The sequence below is a fragment of the Procambarus clarkii genome, chromosome 31, assembly GCF_040958095.1.
Source record: "Procambarus clarkii isolate CNS0578487 chromosome 31, FALCON_Pclarkii_2.0, whole genome shotgun sequence".
Classification (NCBI taxonomy): Eukaryota; Metazoa; Arthropoda; class Malacostraca; order Decapoda; family Cambaridae; genus Procambarus; species Procambarus clarkii.
The window spans coordinates 6,189,350-6,212,798 of record NC_091180.1 but is presented as its reverse complement, the minus strand read 5'-3'; the positions used below and the strand labels follow the sequence as shown (position 1 = coordinate 6,212,798).

The 23,449-nt window shown below is 49.6% G+C and overlaps 1 protein-coding gene across 2 annotated transcripts in view; it reads left to right on the top strand.

The window, feature by feature from the left end:
- Positions 1-23,449, top strand: part of SMC1 (structural maintenance of chromosomes 1) — a 236,364-nt gene that overhangs the window by 6,055 nt on the left and 206,860 nt on the right. For both annotated transcript variants that reach the window (XM_069334324.1, XM_069334323.1), the window contains exons 2-3: positions 12,582-12,802; positions 17,621-17,769. In XM_069334324.1, the coding sequence (XP_069190425.1) occupies positions 12,582-12,802; positions 17,621-17,769 (370 nt within the window). The remainder of the gene's footprint in view (positions 1-12,581; positions 12,803-17,620; positions 17,770-23,449) is intronic.

The following is a 23,449-nucleotide window of genomic DNA, read 5'->3' as shown; positions in this document are numbered from 1 at the left end:
GTCGCCGGCCCTTTCGCGGTTTGCCCCCTTGACAGGGCGATGGGGGGGGCGGCTTGCGCTGTTCGCCCGCGCCTGGTCCCACGATTCGTGGGCCTTTCGGGTCGTGTCTCGCGGCCTGTGGTGGCGTTGGGTGGCCCCTCCCCCCTTTGGGGGGTCGGGGCTGGCAGGGCAGGCTTCTTCCCCTGCGCTCTGTCGAGTCGTCTTGGAGTGGGTACGCTTGGGCGTCGTCGAAACGACGTCGTCCCTCAGATGGGTTTCCCGTCTGTTTCCGGTTCCGAAACGGGACTGCGCGGACCTGCGGTTCATTCTGGACTTGTCCCGTCTGAACCCCTGGGTTCATTGCCCCTCCTTTCGGATGACTACGCTGTCTCAGGTTCGGCTCCTCTTGGAGCCGGGAGCTTGGATGGTGTCCCTGGACCTCCGGGACGCTTATTGGCATGTCCCGATTCATCCGCGGTTCAGGGACTGGCTCGGTTTTGTAGTGGGGCGTCTGAGTTACCGCTTTCGTTGTCTCCCGTTCGGGTTGAACCTGGCACCTCGCGTGTTCACACGCCTTACACGGGTTGTGGTGGCTCGTTTGCGTCTCCTAGGTGTTCGGGTGTTGGCCTACCTCGACGACTGGCTGGTTTGGGCTCCCAGCCAGTCAGCTTGCTTGCTAGCCAGGGATTTGGTTCTTTCCCAGCTCGCCGGGTTCGGGTTCTTGGTGAACTGGAGGAAGTCCCATCTGGTTCCCTCTCAGGTTCGGACTTGGCTGGGTCTCGTGTGGGACTCTCAAACCGCCTCTTTGTCTCTCCCTCCGGAGTCTCTCCTGCGGCTGCGGTCCCGCCTTCGTCTGTTTCTGGAGGGCCCTCGGGTCACCCGGCGGTTGCTCGAGGGGCTGTGCGGGAGCCTGAACTTCGCGATGGTGGTCTACCCGCCGGGTCGGGTTTGGCTTCGGCGGCTGTTCTGGTTCCTTCGGGGTTCCCCCTTCCGCCTCTCTCGCGATCGCAGAGTTCGACCCCCGGGGGACTTGCGTCGGTTGCTGCGTCACCGGCTTCCTCTTCGGGTTTTTCGGGGTTCAGTGCCTTGGCGCCTACCCGAGCCCTCGCTCGATGTGTACACGGATGCGTCGTCTCTCGGCTGGGGTTTTGTGACCAGTGCTCACCAGGCCGGCCAGGGGCGTTGGGATCCGTCCTTCCGTCGAGCTCACAGTACGGTGCGGGAGTTCGCGGCGGTGTGGTTTGCTCTGGGGAGGATTCGGGTGGCCCGCGGATCGACGATTCGGCTCCATTCGGACTGCTCTCCGGTGGTTCATTGCCTGAACCGCGGGGGTTCGATGCGGTCCTTGTCTCTTTGGGGTTGGTCGCTTCGGGTGACTCGTCTGCTGAGTTCTCGGGGTTTGGCTCTCCTGGCGGTTCACGTACGGGGCGTGTCCAACGTCTTGGCCGATGCCCTGTCTCGCTTCGTTCCCCTCTCCACGGAGTGGACGGTCGACGACGAGTCCTTCCGTTGGCTTTGCCAGACGTTCGGGCGCCCCGAAGTGGACCTCTTCGCGTCGGCGTGGTCGCGGCGTCTTCCCGTTTATGCGGCGCCCTTCCCCGATTGCGAGGCCGTCGGGGTCGATGCCTTTCGGCTAGACTGGTCGAGGTGGGGGTTCCTGTACCTCTTTCCCCCGGTTCGGCTGTTGCTCCAGGTCCTGACTTGCTTAGAGACTTACCGGGGGAGAGTTGTCCTTCTGGCCCCTTGGTGGCCGGCGCAGCCTTGGTTTCAGGCGCTGGTTGCTCGGTGTCCGAACCCGAGGGTTTTCCCACGGCTCCGCCTCTTTCAGCAGATCGGGCCGGTACGTCACGTAGCTGGTTCGATCTTCTCCTCGAGTCTTCGCGTATGGTTTTTTTGACTCGAGTCTATTATCATCTCTATGGTGATCAGGTGGCCTCCTTGTTGGTGTCCCACCTGAGGGCTTCTTCTCGGCGGCAGTATGAAGTTTCCTGGCGGTCCTTCCGTTTCTTTTTGCGTCTTCGTCGTGTTAGCTCCTTGTCTGTTCGGGTGGTCTTGTCCTTCCTCTCGTGGTTGTTTCAGGACCGTCATCCTATGCCTAACACTGTCGCTTCGTATCGTGCGGCGCTGGCGGAGCCGCTTCAGCTTGCTTTCGGTATCGATGTTACGTCTGCGCCGTTTCGCAAGCTGTCTCGTGCATTGTTTCACCTCCGGCCTGCTCATGCGTCGCCTGAGCCGTCCTGGTCTTTGGACAGAGTGCTCGCTTTCCTTTCATCTCCTCGTTTCGTTGTGGCCCCTTCGGTCCAGGATTGTTTTTCCAAGGCACTTTTCTTGTTGGCTTTGGCCTCTGGGGGTCGGGTAGGGGAGCTTCATGCTCTCCTCCGGCGCAGGGGTTTCTGCTCTTTTGGTTGTGGTGATAGTTTTGTTCGTTTGCAGCCGTCTCCTTCTTTTCTGGCGAAGAATGAGACTGCTGCGTTCCGGAGGGGTCCATGGGTGGTTGATGCTTGGTTGGTCAGGCCGGGGGTGCATCATGTTTTGTGTCCGGTTGCGGCGCTTCGCCGTTATTTGCGCGCCACAGCTTCTGTGTCCGGGGACGCGCTGTGGGTTGATCCGGTTTCCCTTCTTCCCTGTTCGCGGGTTCGGGTCTCTCAGGTCGTCCGCAGGGTTATTAGGTCCAGCCAGCCTGCGGTCTATCCCCGTGCCCATGACGTTCGTAAGTTCGCGGCTCTTGCTGCCGTCTTTGGGAATATGTCTTGGTCTGATATTCGGGCGCGGGGATTTTGGCGGTCGAACAGGGTCCTGGCTGCTCGTTACCTTGTGAATGTCCCTGGGCCTCGTCGGGCCTGTGTTGCTTTGGGTCGGCGGTTGCAGCCAGTTGTCTCGACTTCGAGTTGAGGGGTGAGCGACGGCCGCCTCCCGGGTAAGTCCCTCTTTTTCTGTCTGTGGGTAGTTAGCTCCGGGGAGCCGACGGGGCTCCCCCCAGAAAACCAGCGTTGAATGTAATGAAACGCCATTTTCTGGGTGAGTCCCGGAGGCTCCCCGGCATCCCTCCCTCCCTCCGGTCGGCGGTTTTTCGCGTTTTTGACATCCAGGATAAAGAACTGAGGTGTGGGTAGCCGGCGCGGGGGGTCTGGGGCTCCCCCTTCCCCCTCCCGGGGAGGGGGGAGCTGCGCAGACAGCGGCGCGGCAGAGTGTGACGTCACACTAGTTTGCTTGTTTTCGGTTGGGGAGTTCTATCCACTAGTTCGGTTTTAGGTAGCAATTTTAACCAGAATAGGGGTTTGTTTTGGGGCGATTACCTTTCTGGGTGCCTGTTCCGGTCGATGGCAGACATAGAATGCTTCCAACTACACGGGGGCTTCTATAGGCCATTGCTCCCCTTGCCTCTCTGAGGGGGCCCGGTTCTGGCCGTGGTCCCCGGTAGGCCTAAGAACTCCATACACATGACTGATGCCAAAGTCTGACATTAGCATATCAGCCTGGAATAGCTCCGGGGAGCCTCCGGGACTCACCCAGAAAATGGCGTTTCATTACATTCAACGCTGGTTTTTTAACCCTTCCTGTCCCCCTCATGTGCATGTCCAACCCATGCTGGAGTCATTCAGGGGACCCTCCTTTTTTAATGTTGTGAGGGGTGGGGGTTGTAGGGTTGGTTCTGTACTCGCCTGGTAAGGCTCCTGGCTGTGCTTGCAGGATTTGAGCTCTGGCTCTTGGGTCCCGCCTATCTGGTAGAACTTGCGGGATAGTACCAGTGGAGTGCAGTGGTGCTATTGGCACATTTGGGGAACACTGTATTACCATCAGAGGCCTGTGCTTGTTACACGACCTACTTGCGAGCATAAGCCTTCTTGCTGGTTCGTCCATGGACTTCCAGGGCGCACTAGCCTGTTTTCGTATGGCAGTTCCGGCCCGTCCTGGTTGTGGGGGTATGTGGGCCGGTAGACTGCTCCTAGCAGCTGCCTGGTGGGCCACCCTCTGGCCGGTCTAGCCTGGCCTTGGGCCGGGCTTCAGGTGTAAAAGAGCTCCCAGTACCTCATCCAGCAGGTATCGAGCGGGGTTTCTCCGCCGTCGGTCGCCTGGTGCAGGTTTCTGGGCCTGCAGGGTTTTGTCGTGTCTCCGTTGGCCCTGTCTGGGGTCTGCCTGCTCCGTTCTCTGCCTTTGCAGAAGGGAGTTGCTATTTACATGTTGCATGTTGCAGTGGTGCCTGTTGCTGCTGCTCGTGTGCCTTGGTACCGTGTTTCACGGTGGCGTGTCCTTGTTCCTGTGTCCGGTTGTGGAGTGGCACTTTGCTGCCGTATTGTGCCTGGGGATTGCATGGGGGTTTTTCTGTCCCTGCCTGATTGTCCACCCCTGGTTGTTCTCCTGTTTTTTTTTTTTTTTTTTTTGTGCTTCTGCTCTTTCTTCCTGCCTCCTCTGCAGCAGGGATGTTCTGCGTGTGTTCTTAGGCGTTGGTCAGCCTGTGTCCTGTGATGTGCTTCTTTGTCTCGGTCTATTGCGGTTGTTCGTACCCCTTGGTTCGGGTACTCTTCTGGCGACGACCTTCCGCAACCCTTCCGCCTTCTTCGGTTTCCTAGCTTGCCCTGCCGGTTGTTTTTTTGGGGGTCTTGCGATGTCTTGCGTCGGACCCGTTGTTTCTGAACTCCTGGCGGGCTTGCATGCTTTGGGGAGTTTTTTCTGTTCGGCAGACGTTCCATCTCCTTGTGCCGCCTTGATTTCGGTGGTCGCGCCCGAGATCTTCCCGCGGCTCCGCCTTTTTCCTGGGCTCGGAGGGGCCTTGTCGGGGCTGCTTATGTTCTGCCTCGCGGTCTCGCCTCCGGTTGGTGGTCGGGTGGCTTCGTGGTAGGTGTCCCACCTGCGTGCTTCTCTTGGCGGCAGTATGGGGTATTTTGGCGGTCCTTCCTTTTCCTGTCCCTTCTTAGGTGGTTACTCTTGTTAGCTTGGTTTACTCTCGGCTTGGTTTTCTGGTGGGGGTTGGGGGCCGTCGTCTTGCCACATACTGTCGCCTCTTTTCGTGCGGCGCGGGCGGAGCCGCTTCAGCTTGCTTTCGGTCTTGGTGTTGCTTCTGCACCGTTAGTCAGCTGTCTTGTGCGTCGTTTCACCTCCGGCCTGTTCGTGCGCCGCTTGCACCGTCCTGGTCTCTGGTCAGCGTGCTCTGTCTTCTCCTCGGTTGGTAGTGCCCCTTCGGTTCCGGTGTGTTTCTTTCGTCGGCTCTTTCCTTTGGGCCTTTGCCTCTGGGGGTCGAGTCGCTGAGTTTTCTTGCTCCTTCGGTTCTAGCGTTTTGGTTGTTTGGTGGCAGCAGTCTCCATCTTTTCTGGCGCGGGGTGGGGCTGCTGCATTCTGGTGGGGTCCAGGGTTTGTTGGTGCTTCGTTGGTCGGGCCGGGGGTGTGTCGTTTTTGTGTTCAATGGCGGCCCTCCGCTGTTGTTTGCGTGCCACGGCGCTTGGGTCCGGAGCGTGTTTTGCGTTGATCCGGTTCTGTTCTTCCCGGTTCGCGGGTGATAGTGTCCTGGGTGGTCAGCCGTGTTCTTGCGGCTAAGCTGCCTGTGTTCTTCCCTCATGCCTGTGGCGTTCGTGGCTTCGCTGCTCTCGCTGCCGTCTGGGCGACGTGGCCTTGCGGTCTTTCGGGCATGGATTTTTGGTGTTCGTGCAGGGGCCTTGCTGCTCGTGGTTCTCGTGTTGTTCCCGTGATTTTCGGGGCTGTGGCGCCTTTGGTTGGCGTTTGCTGCCGGTTGTCTCGCCTCCTTGGGAGGTGCGTGGTGTCCGCCTCCCGGTTTCTGTCCCTAATACTGGAGGGTCAGGTCCCAAATCTACACAGTAAAATAACAACGTACTGGAGTGAACGATATGGAAGAAAATGCAAGATTGAACCTGTGAAGAGCAGAGGTGCCATAGGCACAATCAGAGAGCACTGCATAAACATCAGGGGTCCGCGGTTGTTCAACGTCCTCCCAGCGAGCATAAGAAATATTGCCGGAACAACCGTGGACATCTTCAAGAGAAAACTGGACGGTTTTCTAAGAGAAGTTCCGGATCAGCCGGGCTGTGGTGGGTACGTGGCCCTGCGGGCCGCTCCAAGCAACAGCCTGGTGGACCAAACTCTCACAAGTCGAGCCTGGCCTCGGGCCGGGCTTGGGGAGTAGAAGAACTCCCAGAACCCCATCAACCAGGTATCAACCAGGTATCAACCAGGACCTTCCTCTGTGGGCAGTTAGCTCCGGGGAGCCGACGGGGCTCCCCCCAGAAAACCAGCGTTGAATGTAATGAAACGCCATTTTCTGGGTGAGACCCGGAGGCTCCCCGGCAACCCTCCCTCCCTCCGGTCGGCGTTTTTCGCGTGTTTTGACATCCAGCCTCAGAACTGATGGGTGGATAGCCGGCGTGGGAGGTCTGGGGCTCCCCCTTCCCCCTCCCGGGGAGGGGGGAGCTGCGCAGACAGCGGCGCGGTGACGTATGACGTCATACTAGTTTCCTTGTTTTCTGTTGAAGAGTTCTATCCACTAGTTCGGCTTTAGGTAGCAATTTTCACCAGAATAGGGGTTTGTTTTGGAATGCTTACCTTTCTGGATGCTTGACCCGGTCGATGGCAGACATAGAATGCTTCCAACCACACGGGGGTTTCTATAGGCCATTGCTCCCCTTGCCTCTCTGAGGGGGCCAGGTTCTGGCTCGTGGTCCCCGGTAGGCCCTAGAACTCCATACACATGACTGATGCCAAAGACTGACATTAGCATATCAGTCGGTAAAGCCCCGGGGAGCCTCTGGGTCTCACCCAGAAAATGGCGTTTCATTACATTCAACGCTGGTTTTTTTGTCACATGTTACGACCCTGGGTTCCTTAGTTGGAAACCAGAGGTCAAATTGAGCTCTAAATAATTACTTTACATTATTTGATAGGATTGCTGATGCGCATTTGTTCCTATCTTCCTTTCCAGATGTAAGATGAATATTGTTTCTCACAGAGCATTCAGACTCTGAGCGTCTTGTTGATTATTAATTAGTGAACTAGTTATCAGCTATGTTTAGAAATGATTAGAAAGTATTAATAAAGTAGGTCTGAGTAAGCTTGGATTGAGGGCTGCTGTACAATTAGCCGAGTATCCGGCCGGCAGCGATTCAGAGTGAGGAAGCGCGAAGGCTGATGCTTTCTTCTCTGTTCGGGCTGTGTGGTGGAAACATCTTCCCTGTGGGGCTCTGCCTCCTCCTCTTCTCTTACCTTATCCTGTGTCTAGTTTACAAAGCTAAGTACCGTATAGCATGTACATTTTCTGGCGTAAGTGTGTAGTAATGTGTATAGGCTACGCTAGTGTTTATATTGCTAAGTTACTCTAAGGGGTCTCAGTGGAACCACGTGTGCTCAAGTGGTACCAAGCTACCTAGAGTCCTTGCTAGTGTCCCTGGCCTAGTAGACTTTACTCTAGCTTGTCCTAATTGTAAAACTTTGCATCCTGCCTATGTGGACCAAGGCTTTTAAAGTAAGATAGTGTGATAAAGTAGTTATTGTTGTTAATGTATATGGGGGTTTGTTAAGAGGGGTTAATAAATAAGTTAATAAATAATAAATATAATATTTATTATTATTTATTATATTATAATAAATTATAATAATAAATAATAATATTATAATATTTATTATTATTATTATTTATAAATAATAAATATAAATATAATAAATATAATATTATAAATAATAAATAAGTTAATAAATAAGTTTTTAAAGGAGTATCCATTCTTCCTGTATAGTGGAACAGTGATCAGCCGCTAGACGGACATATTAAACTTAAAGCCAGATATGGAATATTATTTATGTTTTTATTGGGGCCGGGCCTATCTGCTCTCCACTAAATTTGATACTTCCTGATTCTAACTGCTGGCCCTTCTCCTTAATACTCTAGACCCCCCATAACAGCACTTAAATTTGTAACATCATACGTCCCCAGGAAGCAGCCCGTACCAGCTGTCTAACTCCCAGGTACCTATTTACTGCTAGGCAACAGGGGCATCAGGGTGAAAGAAACACTGCCCGTTTGTTTCTGCCTCCACCGGGGATTGTACCAGGAACCTCAGGACTACGAATCCGAAACGTTGTCCACTCAGCTGTCAGGTCCCATTCATGAATGATATTAGGGCTGGAAATGGTAACAAATCAATTATTTGTATCAATGTTGGTGGATAGGATGTAGGACAAGTTAGGAGTGAGGAGTATTGCAAAAGGAGTATTGCAAAAATATTAGCAGTGTCTAGACAAGTAGTATTGCAAAAATATTAGCAGTGCCTAGACAGAGCACAGAGAGAAGATATAATGACAAAAGAACGAGATAGTACCAAAAACCAAGAAGGAGCACGGAAGAGGACCAGTAAGTCCAAAAAAGGACTGGAGCTAAGCCTCACCGGAAGACGTCAGACTTTCCAGTAATGCTGGAAGAATCGAAGACCTTCCCGAACCCCCGAGATCACACAGACGCAAACACAAAATCACGAAGGCTCTAAAGGCACAGTCACCCGAGACCAAAAGTCATGCAGAACCCTGATAATAGAGGAACATGACCCCTGACATGACGGAGAAGTCCCGTCCCAGAGAAGGGGGTAGAAACGGAGAAAAGTACCCACCAATAGGACGGAACCGAACGGACCCGAAGGGACAAGGATCCAAACCTGGGGAGGGGCCGATGCTCAACAACTCGTACGTAGAGGGGGAAAAAGAAAAACCCCCACTCCCCGTAACTGCAAGCCACGCTCAGAGGGTAGAAAACCCTGGCGCGGTTCAACGGGGCTCAAGGCCCCCCCCCTCAAGTCAGCCCCTCCCCAACCCTGGGAACCTCCACGGCAGGCCCCGGGGCCGAGTCATCCCCCCAAAGCCCCAGCCTCACAAGAAAAAGCTGGGGCAACCAGGAACTAAGAAAATTACTAAGGAAGGGAGCCCACTGCCAGACTCTTACAACACGGCTGGAGGAACAGGCTCGAATGCTTCCGTCACAACCCCGGAAGGGGAAACCCCGAAGACCGCCCGAATCTCAAAACCATCGAATCCCCGCCCCCAGACCCACAGACGGAAAGGATCCGGCTGCAGGGAGGAACGGGGATGAGGCCAGACAAAATCACAACAGGGAAAAGACAAGGGAGTACAGAAGGAAACAAAACCGAAGCAACCAACACCCCTGAGCCCCGTCATGACAACCAAAACGGGACAACCTCGGGGCTTCCGGGGAGCAAATAACCTAGCACGTTGCAACCACCTGAACCCTACGTGCAACGCCCGTGCTGCCTGCACCTGCATAGTCAGCATTTGATCGGGTAACTGGGTCACCAACAAGCAACGAAACTCGCAGGACTCCGGGTCGAAGGTGCCACCGACCCCACAGGCAGCCGACAAAGGTAAAAACAATGAGAGTCACCCCTGAGACAAGAGGCAGAGCAACCCTCGATCCCGCACAAAGTGAGGGGGACTCAGGGGTCACATCCATTGGACCCACGCGCCCCATGGGGATTCCCAGGGCTCTGAGACGGAACTCACGCTCAGGGAAGCCCAGGCAGGGTACTGTTAACCGGTGCCCAAATTTACCAAACAACCTTCTAAGAACTGAACCCCCGGGACGTGTACACTCATGGGGACCAAGCAGGGGAAACCACCAGAAACTAGAAGAGCACTCAGTACACAGGGGTCAAGAACCAAGGCAGACCCCACCACCAGGGGTCCACAAAAAGAAAACCCAGCAAGAGGACAGCATACCCAAGCAGAACAGAGCTGGCCGCTATGATTGGTGAAAACAAGCTGTGCAGTACCCTGCACCCCTACCAGTGCAAAATGCCCCCTCCCCTAAGGCGAACAAGGGAGACAGAATACCCAAGCACACAAAGGGCAGCCAAAAATGGCCTAGCAAAGGTAGAACCCAAGGAACTTGTGGAAGGTGGCCCCAAGCCCCAAAGGTAGTACTTACTGGGCACCTAGGGAAGAAAACCCCTGGCGCGTGCAGCCTGAGTACTGAAGAATCACTCCCGGCTCATGCACCACCTAGAAGACAGTCACCACACAAGGTACAGTGCAGAAACAACCACTGGAGCCAGAGCACATGACCATTGCCTATAGCATCAGCCTCAAAACTGAGAGGTGGATTGCTGGCATGGGGGTCTGGAGCTCCCCCCTTCCCCCTACCAGGGAGAGGGGGAGTTGCGCAGACAGCGGTGTGACAACGTGTGACGTCATACTAGTTTGCCCGTTTCTGTTTGGGGAGTTCTATCCACTTGTTCGGCTTTTCGTCGCAATTTTCACCAGAATAGGGGGTTTGTTTTGGGACCCTTACCTTTCTGGGTGCCTGACCCGGTCGATGGCAGACATAAAATGCTTCCAACCACACTGGGTTTTATATAAGCCATTGCTCCTCGTGCCTCTTCTGGGGGGGCCAGGTTCTGGCTCATGGTCCCCAGTAGGCCCACAGAACTCCATACACATGACTGATGCCAAAGTCTGACATCAGCATATCAGCCTGGATAGCTCCGGGAAGCCAATGGGGCTTCCCCCAGAAAAGGTTGGGAAACATTGCTCAAGGCCTTCTCAGGAGGCTTGGGCGAGGACCAGGACGTGGGGACACTAAGCCCCAAAATCATCTCAAGGTATCTCAAGGTAAGGTACTGTACTTGCTCTGGTACTTTTTCTCATCCTAATATCAGACAGTCCTGGTCGAGGACTGGGTCGTGGGAATGCTAAGCCCTGAAATCATCACAAGGTAACCGGAACGTAGACAAGGATACAAACTACAGCATTGTATCATCATTTTCAGATGACACTAGACTTTTCATGCGAGTAGACAATATAGAGGACACGGCAAACCTCCAGTTGGATATAAATCTGGTCTTTCAATGGGCCACAGATAATAATATGATATATAATGAAAATAAGTTCCAGCTCTGCTCTATGGAAAAAATGAAAATTTAACAATGGAAATCTTAAATAAAATGTTATCAAATCACACTATAGAACAAAAAAAGCAATGTAAAGGATCTAGGCGTAATCATGTCAGAATACCTTACCTTTACAGAACACCATAAAGTAACTGTCATGACTGTAAAAAAAAAAATAAAAAAAAATTACAGGTTGGATAATAAGGACCTTCCAAACAAGGGATGCCATACCAATGATACTTTTCAAGACACTAGTCCTCTCTCTGGTGGAATATTGTTGCACTCTTAGCAGCCCCATTCAGAGCCTGAGAAATTGTTGATCTAGAGAGCATGCAAAGATTCTTTACTGCTAAAATCTACTCTATAAGTAATCTTAATTATTGAGACCGATTAAAAGTTCTAAATCTGTATTCACTAGAGCGCGGGTGAGAGAGATACATAATACAGTACAGTATTGTAATCTGCACTAGGAAGATATTAGAGAGACTGGTTCCAAATCTGAACACAGAAATAACATCACATAAAACCAATAGGCATGGCAGGATGTGCAAAATACTCCCGTTGAACAGCAGAGGTGCAATAGTTACGCTGAGGGAGAACTCTTAATATCAGGGGCCCAAGACTTTTCAACACTCACGCTACACATAAGGAGCATCACTGGCCGGCCTCTCGCAGTGTTCAAGAGAGAACTCGACAAACACCTCCAAAGAATACCTGATCAACCTGGCTGTGATTCATCCATCAGACTGAGAGCAGCCGCGTACAACAGCCTGGTTGACCAGATGACCAACCCCAGCCTGGTCGGAAACCAGGCCGCGGGGCCATTGATCCCCAGAAACTACACAAGGTAGTAGACTTGATTTAGAGCCTATACCAGTCTGCATTATCTGGCCAAATCTCCAGTTATCTGTATTTCTATCCAGATATAGCGAGTATGCCAGAAAAGTATCCATCTAATTTTGGTCCGATAATCCAAATAATCAGATCAGCGGGAGAAGCCACTTCTCCTTGCCATCTTGCATCTCAAAGACTGCTGTTACATGGGCTGAATGAGAGAGTGGCTGGCTTTATTCAGGGGAATTCAGATAAAATAAAACCAAATAATCAGCAGGCTTCAGATAAGTGAGCCTATTCAGTAGCAGCTTCAGGGAGCCACCAGAGCTCATCCAGAAACTGGGTTTTCGACATGAATTTCTGACTATTCATCTAGTTATATTCACCTGGTTGTGTTTGCGGGGGTTGGGCTCTGCTCTCTTTTGGCCCACCTCTCAACTGTCAATCAATCAACTGTTACTAACTATTAACTAACTAATTTTTTTTATTTTTTTATTTTTTTTGTGGAATGTGGACTGTATTTCATGCTTCACTGCTGGCAACTGTTTTTGGCTGGGCACTCTTGCTTTTTAGGTGAGAAACTATAATTCGCTTTTCAAATTCTTTGGGAAAATATCAAGATGCACATGTATCATTTTTGTGCTAAATCAGGCTATAGGCATGAGACAGTTGAACTATAAGCAATTACTCCTTTGTATATTTATAATATGTTAGTTCATTTTTGTTTGTAATAAGCAGGAAAGGCATGATATTAAAGTGCATAAATCTGTACAGTACATCTGTAGCTGTTCATTCATGCATATATATGTGCTTTGAACTTCTCATATTATACTCATGCTATTTCTGTAGCTATAATCTTTGTTCTTTGTCTTTTAGGAAAGTCAAATTTCATGGATGCCATCTCCTTCGTCATGGGCGAGAAGACCTCAAGTTTACGAGTCAAACGACTCAGCGATCTCATCCATGGCGCCTCCATTGGCCAGCCGATCTCTCGTTCAGCTCATGTAACAGCAGTCTTTGAGATGGAAGATGGCAAGGAGAAGCGGTTTACTCGTTTGGTTCAGGGGTCTTCGTCTGACCATAAAATCAATGGCGAGGTAAAATAATTTTGTTATACCCTATATACATAGATATACTGTATATATTTCTGGGAGGAACCCTTTGGTGGCTCCCTGAAGCTGAGATGGCTTCCTATTACTGGGTCACATCAGTCATGAGTCCTGTTTGGCTTACTTGAGACCTGAACCAGAATGTGGCCTCCCCCCACTCTTGCCCCATGTCACATTTTCAGGGTGTTGTGGTCATGTATTTTAATGTTGTCTAGGGGGAAATAATGGCTTTTACTTGGGCCAAGGGAAATTCAAGGTGTAGGGAAACAACCTAGTAGATATACTGTATGACACAAATGTATATTTATAAAACACACGTGACAGTACATAACATAATTCATTTCTTATAAGTCAATGCATTCAGAAGGAAAACAATATTGTCTCTTATCACCCAAATGGGCTCTGGTCCCCATACCACTCTTAGTCCAACACTGAACTGTGCACTCCAGTACTAACTCTGTCAGCCTGGGACACACACATAATCCCTAGGAAATCCAGACTCACTCTCAACACTAACTGTTCAGTAGACTATCAGAGCATTCTACCCTTCCTTGCCACCCTGTTAATACAACCCTGTGGCTTATCTGATTGTACGGCCAGAGAAAACCCTCAGGAAACAAGAACTGGTCGTCAACGTTCCTCCTCTTGTCGGGTCAAGATGGTGCCCATCACGTCCCTGTAGCAACATCACCCCTTAATACTATATTCTTTAACATTTGCAATCAAACCCTTTATTGACTGTATTTACCATATTCCCCACGTAGGTTTTTTGATTGAGTCCATTTTTCCTTTGCATAGTTTTGTACTCCACTCCATAGTTTTGTACGTGCCAATGTACGTTATTCTTAAACAATCTCCAGCTGAAGCACACTACTTTAATGGCAGAGTAATAATATTCTCTCGTGGCCTCCCAGTTGCCAGCTGCAGGTTTCTTTCAAGAAAACATTTTTAATACACTCATGTGAATAAATGCTTGATAATAGAAGCTAACCTTCACAGGAGGTAAGGTTCGTAACACCCCCAGCAGTACAGGAAGCAAGTCAGTGAAACTTTACAGAGAACTACAAGGTTCATAGGGAGCGTAGCATCGAAATAGCCAAACAACTTCACAAGTAATTCAGTGAAAATAATTGGTAAACTTGAACCTATCTGGAACCCATTAGTACTGTAGGCAGCCAGAGCTCCTGGCCTACAGCCAGGGTCAATCCTGTCGCTGATGCTGACTCGCTCAGTAGTGCCCCTCGGTGATGATGTTTCTGTGGGGAACCCCTTCGGCTCCCTGAAGCTGTCGGGCTAATGTGTGTGATATATTAGACCGGGGCATTAGTCTATGGAGTTTGACCTACCTAGGACCACGAGCCAGAACCTGGCCCCTTCAGAGAGATTGCAGGGAGCAATGGCCTTGAAAAACCCCCTTGTGGTTGGGGGTTTCCTTATCTTCCATCGACTGGGGTTAGGCACACAGAAAGATAGGCATAACAAAACAAACCCCACATGGCAAGAAAATGACAACTAACAACTGAAAAGACAGAGGTAGAACTCCCTTTAATCCCAAGGAAATGAGCAAACGTCACACTCCACTGCTGCTCTACTCGTTTGTGCAGCTCTCCCCTCCCCTCCCCTCCCCAAGAGGGGAAGGGGGAAGCCCCAGACCTCCCTGTGCTGGCTACTCGGCCATCCAGTTTGCTGGCTAATGTGGTCCTGGGCGGATGTCTTCTCTGGCCTCGGTTTCCAAAGCAGTGTTTGCCTTTGTGGCGACCTCTGCAGTGAAGTTGTGTGTAATGGCCAGGTGTCCTCAGTGCCGGGGGCTGCATGCACTTAGGGGCTTCTTTCCCTAGGTGCTCTGTGAGTACTGCCCTTGAGTGTTAGGGTCATCTTCCCTGTTGCGTTCGGGAAACCATTTTTGATAGGGGTTCTTGCTGCTCTGCATTTACCCCTCCCTTGGGTTTCAGCTGGGGTTTTGTGACCCTTGTTTGGCCTTGGGTAGTGGGTAGTATTGTGCTGGTTAGGGCATCAAGGAGTTGTACTGCCTGCCTATCTATGCGGCGGCCGGTTCCTGTTTCCTCTGGGAACATTGTGCTTTTGCGGGGTTTTAGTTTTGTTTTTGTTTTCTTGCCTGGTGGGGGTCTGTCTGTTGTTCCATGTATAATATTTTGATGGCCCTCTGGTAGGTCCCGGCGATTGTACACGTTGCAGGGGTTTCAGTGTTTTGCTCTTGCTTATTAGCTTTGGGTATTAACTGGTTGGTAACGCCTTGCCCGGACTTCCGGTTGCAGTCAGCCCACAGGCCCTGGAAAACCCTTTCGGGGTCGGTGGACCTCTGCACCAACCCGGATTTGAAGGTTGCAGGTCTGAAGGTTGCTGTTTGTTCCTGTCTCATCAGGGTGACAGTCACCTCTTTTGCCTCTGTCATGCTGCCTGTTGGGTCAACGACACCTTGACCCGGAGACTTGCGAGTCGTGTTCTCTGATTGTTCTCCAGTCCTATTCTGAAGATATTATTGTTAGAGTACAGGCAGCATCTGCATTGCATGCTAGGCTTAAGTTGCTGCAACATGCTAGGATGGTTCCCCTCTCGGATGCCCCGGGACTGCCCCGTTTTGGTTATTCGTTGTTCCCCTTTCTCCCCCCCCCTGTGTGTTCCTGGCTCCATGCCGTTTGCGGGTGTCGGGGTTGGGGTGTGGTTTAGCTGGTACTGAAACTCAGGCGGCTTCGGGGTATGCCCTGTTCGGGTTGGGGATCGAGGCATTCGGGCCTGCTCTTCCTGCAGAGGCTTCTGGGCCTTATCAGTGGCCCTTTCTTTGCTGCCTTTCCCCCGGACTCTACCTGAGGCGGAGGAGCCGGTCGGCCAAGCGGACAGCACACTGGACTTGTGATCCTGTGGGCCCGGGTTCGATCCCGGACGCCGGCGAGAAACAATGGGCAGAGTTTCTTTCACCCTATGCCCCTGTTACCTAGCAGTAAAATAGGTACCTGGGTGTTAGTCAGCTGTCACGGGCTGCTTCCTGGGGGTGGAGGCCTGGTCGAGGACCGGGCCGCGGGGACACTAAAAAAAAATGCCCCGAAATCATCTCAAGATAACCTCAAGATAGCCCCTTCGGTTCAAGATTGTTTTTCCAAGGCTCTCTTTCTGTTGGCATTGGCCTATGAGGGGTCGGGTTGGTGAGCTTCATGCCCTCCTCTGGCGCAGAGATTTCTTCTCTTTTGGTACTGGTAGTCGGTTTGTTCAGTTACAGCCTTCTCCTTCTTTCCTAGCGAAGAACGAGACGGCAGCTTTCCGGAGGGATCCTCGGGTCATTGAATCTTGGTTGGTCAGGCTGGGGGTGCATCATGTGTTGTGTCTGGATGTGGGTCATCGCCGTTATCTGTGTGCCTCGGCTTCTGTGGTCTGGGATGCGATTTGGGTTGATCTGGTTTCCCTCGTTCCCTGTTGCAGGGCTTAGGTCTGCCAGATCATTTTCAGGGTTATTAATTAAGTCTAGCCAGCCTGCAGTCTATCCTCATGTCCACGACATGGGGAAGTTTGCTGCTTTGGCTGCCGTATTCAGCAACATGTCTTGGGCTGACATTTGGGCGCGAGGATTTTGGAGGTTGAACAGGGTCCTGGCTGCCCATTATTTGGTAAACATACCTGGTCCTGGGTGTTCGTGTGTGGCTTTGGGTTGCAGGTTGCAGCCAGTTGTCTAGCCTTCAAGTTAAGGAGCGTGTGGTGGCTGGTTCCCGGGTAAGTCCCTCTTTTCCTTATCTTTGGTTATGTAGCTCCAGGAAGCTGAAGGGGGCTCCCCTCAGAAAACCAGCATTGAATGTAATGAAAAACTACTTTCTGGGTGAGCTCCAGAGGCTCCCTGGCACCCTCCCTCTGGTAGGTGATTTTTGCGTCGTTTTGATGCTTAGCCTCCGAACTGGAGTTGTTGAGTAGCCGGTTTGGAGGCGATATCAATATCACTACCCTTATCTTCTTCAAACAATAATGTCTGAATTTTCCCTTCACACAGTGATCTTTCGACATCATGTTCGACAGGGGATTGGGAGCTGGAGGCACGTGTGTCGACCATGGTTGGTCACTCAGAACTAAGCCTACCAGTGGCCCTGGGGGCATGCTGGGAAATTTTTTCAGGATGGCTGCACTCACTGGAGGCCTGAGGCCTCCAAATTGTACCTAACCTACCGTGCGCACAATTTGAATTGCATGATATCCTCACAACACTCCCTTGTTGGGTGGCACAGAGCCATACCTCGTGCTTAGTCGGGTAGTGCAGTGCAGTGGTTAATGAATAAAATAACCCAAGCCATACATATGTTAGGGTTGGAATATATGTTTTCAGTTATGTTATTGTAAAAATCCACAAGGACTGTGATGAGGGTTTGAACCTACGTCCGAGACACAAATCAGGGTTTTACACAATTCTCCCGTGCACCCGGGCTCTGGGTGCACGGGCCAATAAACTGTGCTTTGGGTGCACGGGTCAATAAGCTGTGCTCTGGGTGCACAGCTTATTGACAGAGCCCGGGTGCATGGGGGAATTGTGTAAAAACCATGGTTTGTGTCTGAGAGATTGCAGGACCCGTGTGAGGGCAGATGAACTCCCGGTTGCAGTTCTTTTGACTGTGTCATGGCACAGTCGATTAAGGCGCCTCTGGGATCCTCTCGGACGTAAGTTCGAACCTTCATCACGGCCCTTTTGGATTTGTTCATTTGATGCATCACGCTGTTGTGATTTCTGATGTGTTATGTTATTGTTTTATTTTTAGCTTAATGAATGAACTATTCCCATTTCTAAATGTACTTAAAAAATATTTGTTATAGGTTGTGAGCAGCCAGACATATATGAAGGAGCTGGAGGCTCTCGGGATCAATGTCAAGGGCAAGAACTTCTTGGTGTTCCAAGGGGCAGTTGAGTCCATAGCCATGAAGAACCCTAAAGAAAGAACAGCGCTCTTTGAAGAAATTAGTGGGTATGTATTCACTTTAATATTTTCATTGTTTGGTCTTTTGAAATGTAAGATTTTCTGTGGGGAGCCCTATTGGCTCCCTGAGCTTACTGATTAGGGCCACCCTACTTGGAGTCATCAGTTGCAGTGTTTTTGTATGTCTGCTGGGGACCACAAGCCAGAACCTGGCCCCCCCTCACACAGGCATTGGCTCATCATAAACACTACTATTAAAGTTTATCATTTTTCCATCGACCAGGGAAGCACCCAGGAAAGTAGGCAAAGATACTACTTGTCAAAAGATACTACTGCCTGGTTGGAAAATGTGACTTAGGCATCTAAATACAGTATTAGTTCATCTAAAAAAGAACTCCCCTAAAAAGGAAACCAACAACCAAAACTTCGCCCAACTAAACCCCTCTGCTCGTTAGCTCCATTTCCCTCCTCGTTGGGTAAAGGGGGAGCCGGCCCGGGTGAGCTGAGCTGCCACCAGCTCAGTTCTTGACTGATGTTCGTGCCTGGTGGTCATCAACTCGCCCTGACCACAGTTTCCTGTATTAGTGGCGATTTGCCTTTTGAGGCTGTTCCAACACAATAATGTGCATTGGCCAGGCATTTAGAGTTCTGGAGCTGCATGCACTTAGGGTCACCTTCCCTAGGTGCCCTGTAAGTAATGCACTTGCGTGGTCAAGGTTTCCTTTCCCTGGGTCATTCAGGAATCGCTCCCCTTTACATGGCCGTCTCACTTGTGGTGGTCTTCACCGATGGGGGTGCGTCTGGGGTCTTGGGCATTCAATCTTGCCCTGGGTTAGGGAGTGTTGTTGGCTAATGGGGCACACTGCAGCTGGCACTGCAGCTCTTCAGCTAGCGGCGGTGCACTGATGTTTCTCACAGACTGCTTGTTTGCCATTGTTTAGATCTTGTAATTTTTCTTTTGGGGGTTCATCTTTAGTTTGCTGGTGCTTAGCTCGCTTGCTTCTGCAGAGGAGTTCTGCCTTTCACCTTATTAGGCTAGCCTAGGGTGTGTACTCCTCTGCTACCCCTGAGGCTTTCCGGCGGTTTCTCGTGGTCTGGTTGCCTGCACCAAAGGGATTTACTGGCGTAGCTGGCCCCAGGGCCTGGGCTTCCTGTAGGGCTCATTCATCCTATAGGCCTCAGAAAACCCCCTGCGGGCTTGGTTGTACTATGGATACATTTTCTGAGCACACTCTCGCTTTGTGTGAATTTCAGGGTTGTTCGTCGCCCTTGCTTCAGGGTGACGATCATCCATTCTACCATTTTCCGTCATGCTGCTTGTTAAGTCAGTGACCGTCATGCTGCTTGTTAGGTCGGTGACACCTATGACCCAGAGTCATGTGGGATTTGTTCTTCTCGTGTCCTCCAAATCGCCCATTCCTCGTTGGATATTCAGACGTATCAGGCATGGGTCGCATTGCATAGACATTTTTCTGTGTTGTAACGTGTCAAGTTGTGTGCCCAGTTGGCTGATTCACATGTCAGGCTGCGAGCAGCCGCGTCCAACAGCCTGGTTGACCAGACGACCAAACGGGAGGCCTGCCAACCGGGTCGCGGGGCTGTTGATCCCCGGAAGCTACATAAGGTAGAATTGGTGGAACCTAAAAACAGAACCAGATTAAATTTGGGAAGAGTGAATAAGGTAGTCACTGCTTTCAACTTATCACTCATAAAAAAAATCAACCTCCACAATTAAAATGTTGATACTACTCGAGACTTCTAAAACACTAATCTGACTTAACTATACCATTCCTAATTATGGCATTCTTTAATTAGTGGTTACTTCTATGCTTTAACCACTTCTATGCTTTAACCCTTAAACCGTGCAAATCATATATATATATGATATCAGTGACAAAACCGAAACTGCGCACATCATATATATATGATTTTGTGTCTAGCGCTATAATTTAAACACCCCGCCTGGGATAGGGGCAGCTATAGTACAGCCACGACCGATAGTTGCCAGTTGCCACCTAGAAAAAAATCCAGGCCAACATTCTTGGGTGTTAGAGCGTCAGTATTGAGCAAGCCACCAAGGCTGGTGCACGCAGCACGAGCTCACAGCACCGCTGTTCAGCTTGTGACCACAGCATCGCCTACAAATGCCATAATATATATGATACTGCTATTATTTAGCAGTGATAGTATTACTGAAGCCCCCTGACTGTGATAAAACTGACCAGGATTCTGATAATAGCAGGATTGTGGTGATATTTAGCGCTGTGCTCCATGGAGGAAGGAGTAAGGCTGTGGAGGGAGGGTTGTGGCGTCCTCTTCTGACTATGTGTGGCCACCTTATATTGCCTGCACTCACCATACCAGCTTAGTGGTTCACTATGGTGAACACAAATGTAGATACTTATATATAACGTGTGTATAGTGTGAGATAACAGCGAGAGGAGTAGGTTGGGAGCCGCCATTTTAGTGAGGGAGGAGCGTCGTCTGCACGACTTGGCATGTTGTTTACTGATGGTCACTATGGTCTTTGGGCACCATACCAGCTTATTTGTACAGGTATGGTGAATAAAACAGGTAGATACTTATATATAATGTGTGTATAAAGCATAATGACACCACAAACAATATTGTTGGAGGAGAAATATTAGTGCGTCTGGCCTTGAGGGTGGCCGCCGATCAGCTGACTGTGTGAGTAGCTACGTCTTTGTGGCCTTTACTCACCATACAAGCTTAGATGTACAGTTATGGTGAACAAAACATGTAAATACGTATATATAACGTCTGTGTATAGTGAATAAATGCAAAATCAGTATTGTGGGAGGAGAATGAGGGCGAGTGAGGTGGTGTTGAGGGAGGGAGTGGCAGTGAGTGGCTCGCTGGTGTTTGGCGGTCACTCCTCGTTGCTTTTTGACTCACAAGACCAACTTAGTAGTTCGTTATGGTGAACAAAACATGCAGATACTTGTATATAACCTGTGTATATAGTGTAACAACAGCAAAACTATTTGTTTATTGTTTTATGAACACATTTTATTATATAAATATACCACAATTCACTGTATGGAATAATATTACTGCAAAAAAACTAAGAAAAAATCAGAGACATTGAAATAATTAGGTAATAATATATTTGTGGCAACTGCTGTCTGACAGCTCGGGCGGAGTTGACTTCGTCTGGAGAAGGCTCTGCCAATGCCCCTTTTTTGCCACACTTCCCTACCCTATTGCGGCTAAAATATGCCACCTACGATTTTTTTGTTATTTTTTCCATGATCAGGAACAAAAATGAACACTTCTATAAGACGAAAGAATTTTTTGGATTTTTTTGTTGTTGCCCCTGTGGGTGTGAATTCCATTTGGGCCTCTACCGGGCCTCTAGCAGTTTGAGGGTTAAAGCTACAGCCATCTCACCCAGCTCAGAAATTTCTCCCTCGCTCCTCTGAGGGTCTACAACTCAAAAATGTCACTGGACCTTAACCAGACAGCAATCCCTGGGTGTCCTCAGAGTTTAAATCTACTGACACACTGGTCCCCTCTAGCATGCTGTACAATACCAGTACAACTCGGGTTATTGCATCTCTATGGAGTAAATCAGTCAAATGTGATAACGTGAACAGTTCTCTTAACACTTTCGCACACTGCACAGCTCATCGCAGACTTTGATGTCATGCTTCCGGCGGTGCGGGCGACCTTGAGGCAATATTGAAATGTATATAGTTGTTTCAGTTTTCTCACCTTAACCCTTAAATGGCGCATAGCTGTATACCATTTGACACCCACAGGCGCATACCAAAAAAAAAAAAAAAAAAAAAAAAAAAAAAAAAAAAAAATTTCTTCCTAACCTGTTAATTTGTGTTCACTGATCATGGGAAAAATTGTAAGTGGCATATATTGCCCACTATAGGGCGGGGATTTCTAGCAAAAATCAGGCGCTGACTGAGCGCGCGTCCCAGGCGGTCTGTTGATCGCCATCTGTCAGGCCAGAGTTTCCACAAAGAGATAATTACTTAATTATTTCAATGTCTCTGATTGATTTTTCGTAGTTTTTTTGCTGTAATATTATTCAATAGTGTATAGTGTGATATATTTATATAATAAAATGAGTGAATCATCGCTGTACTCAAAAATATGGTGTGCATATTGTTGATTCAATTATGTTCATCAAACAGTGAACAAATACTTTGTCGGTTATTACACTATATACACAGGTTATATATAAGTATCTGCATGTTTTGTTCACCATGACAAACCACTAAGTTGGTATGCTGAGTGGCAGTGGCAGTGGCAGGCAGTGACTGGCTGCCACTGGCTGCCACTCCCTCCCTCACCTCACCTCACCTAACTTGCCACAATTCTCCACCCACCATACTGTTTTTGCTTTTATATACAGACGTTATATATAAGTATTTACATGTTTTGTTCACCATAACTGTACATCTAAGCTTGTATGGTGAGTAAAGGCTCAAAGACGTAGCTACTCACACAGTCAGCTGGTGGCGGCCGCCCTCAAGGCCAGACGCACTAATATTTCTCCTACAACAATACTGTTTGTGGTGTTATTATGCTATATACACACATTATATATAAATATCTACCTGTTTTATTCACCATACTTGTACAAGTAAACTGGTATGGTGCCCAAAGACCATCGTGTTCATCAGTAAACAACATGATAAGTCCTGCAGACGACGCTCCTCCCTCACCAAAATGGCGGCTCCCAACCTCCTACTCTCGCTGTTATCTCACACTATACACACGTTATATATAAGTATCAACATTTGTGTTCACCATAGCGAACCACTAAGCTGGTATGGTGAGTGCAGTCAATAAAAGGTGGCCACACACACTCAAAAAGACAACGCCACCATCCTCCCTCCCACAGCATTACTCCTCCCTCCATGGCGCACAGCACCAAATATCACCACAATCCTGCTATTATCAGAACCTTGGTCAGTTTTATCACAGTCAGGGGTCTTCTGTAATAATATCATCGCTACATAATAGCATGAACAAGTATATTATGGCATTTTTAGGCGATGCTGTGATCACAAGCTGAACAGCAGTGCTATGAGTTCATGCTGCGTGCGTCAGGCTTGGTAGCTGACTCAATACTGAGGCCCCTAACACCCGGGAGTTTGGCCCACGATTTTTTTTAAAAATGGCGTCTGTTTACAAGAGCCCTGATGAAGGTGTGGTGAACCCCGTGTATCTGTGGGTCGTTTAAATCTTGCGTAGTACTCCAAAGCATCACATGATGCGATGCGCAATTTACTGCAAGTCGGTTAAAGCATCATATGATGTGATGCGCAATTGAAGGGTTAATTCTCGTGCTACATCATTCATTTTGGTATCATTGTGTTCGCAATAGAATTCCCCACGGGGGTATATGCATATGGTCCAAAAGACCGGTGTGACTCCCGACAGCAACGCCTAAATCGGCAAAGGTTACCGGTGAGCGCACAAATTCAGTAAAATGTGTATACTCATTTCAGTTTTCTCACCTTAATTCTCGTGCTACATCATTCGTTTTGATATCATTGTGTTCGCAATGGAATTCCCTACAGGGGTATTTGCATACAAGGTCCAAAAGCCCGGCGTGATTCCCAGCAGCAAAGCCAAAAAGCTGCCACCGTTCTCGTGAACGAGTACCACTTGGCACACCCGCAACCTAATGTGTATAATCATTCAGTTTAATTAGTTATTAGTTAAAGCACAAATTTTCGTGTTA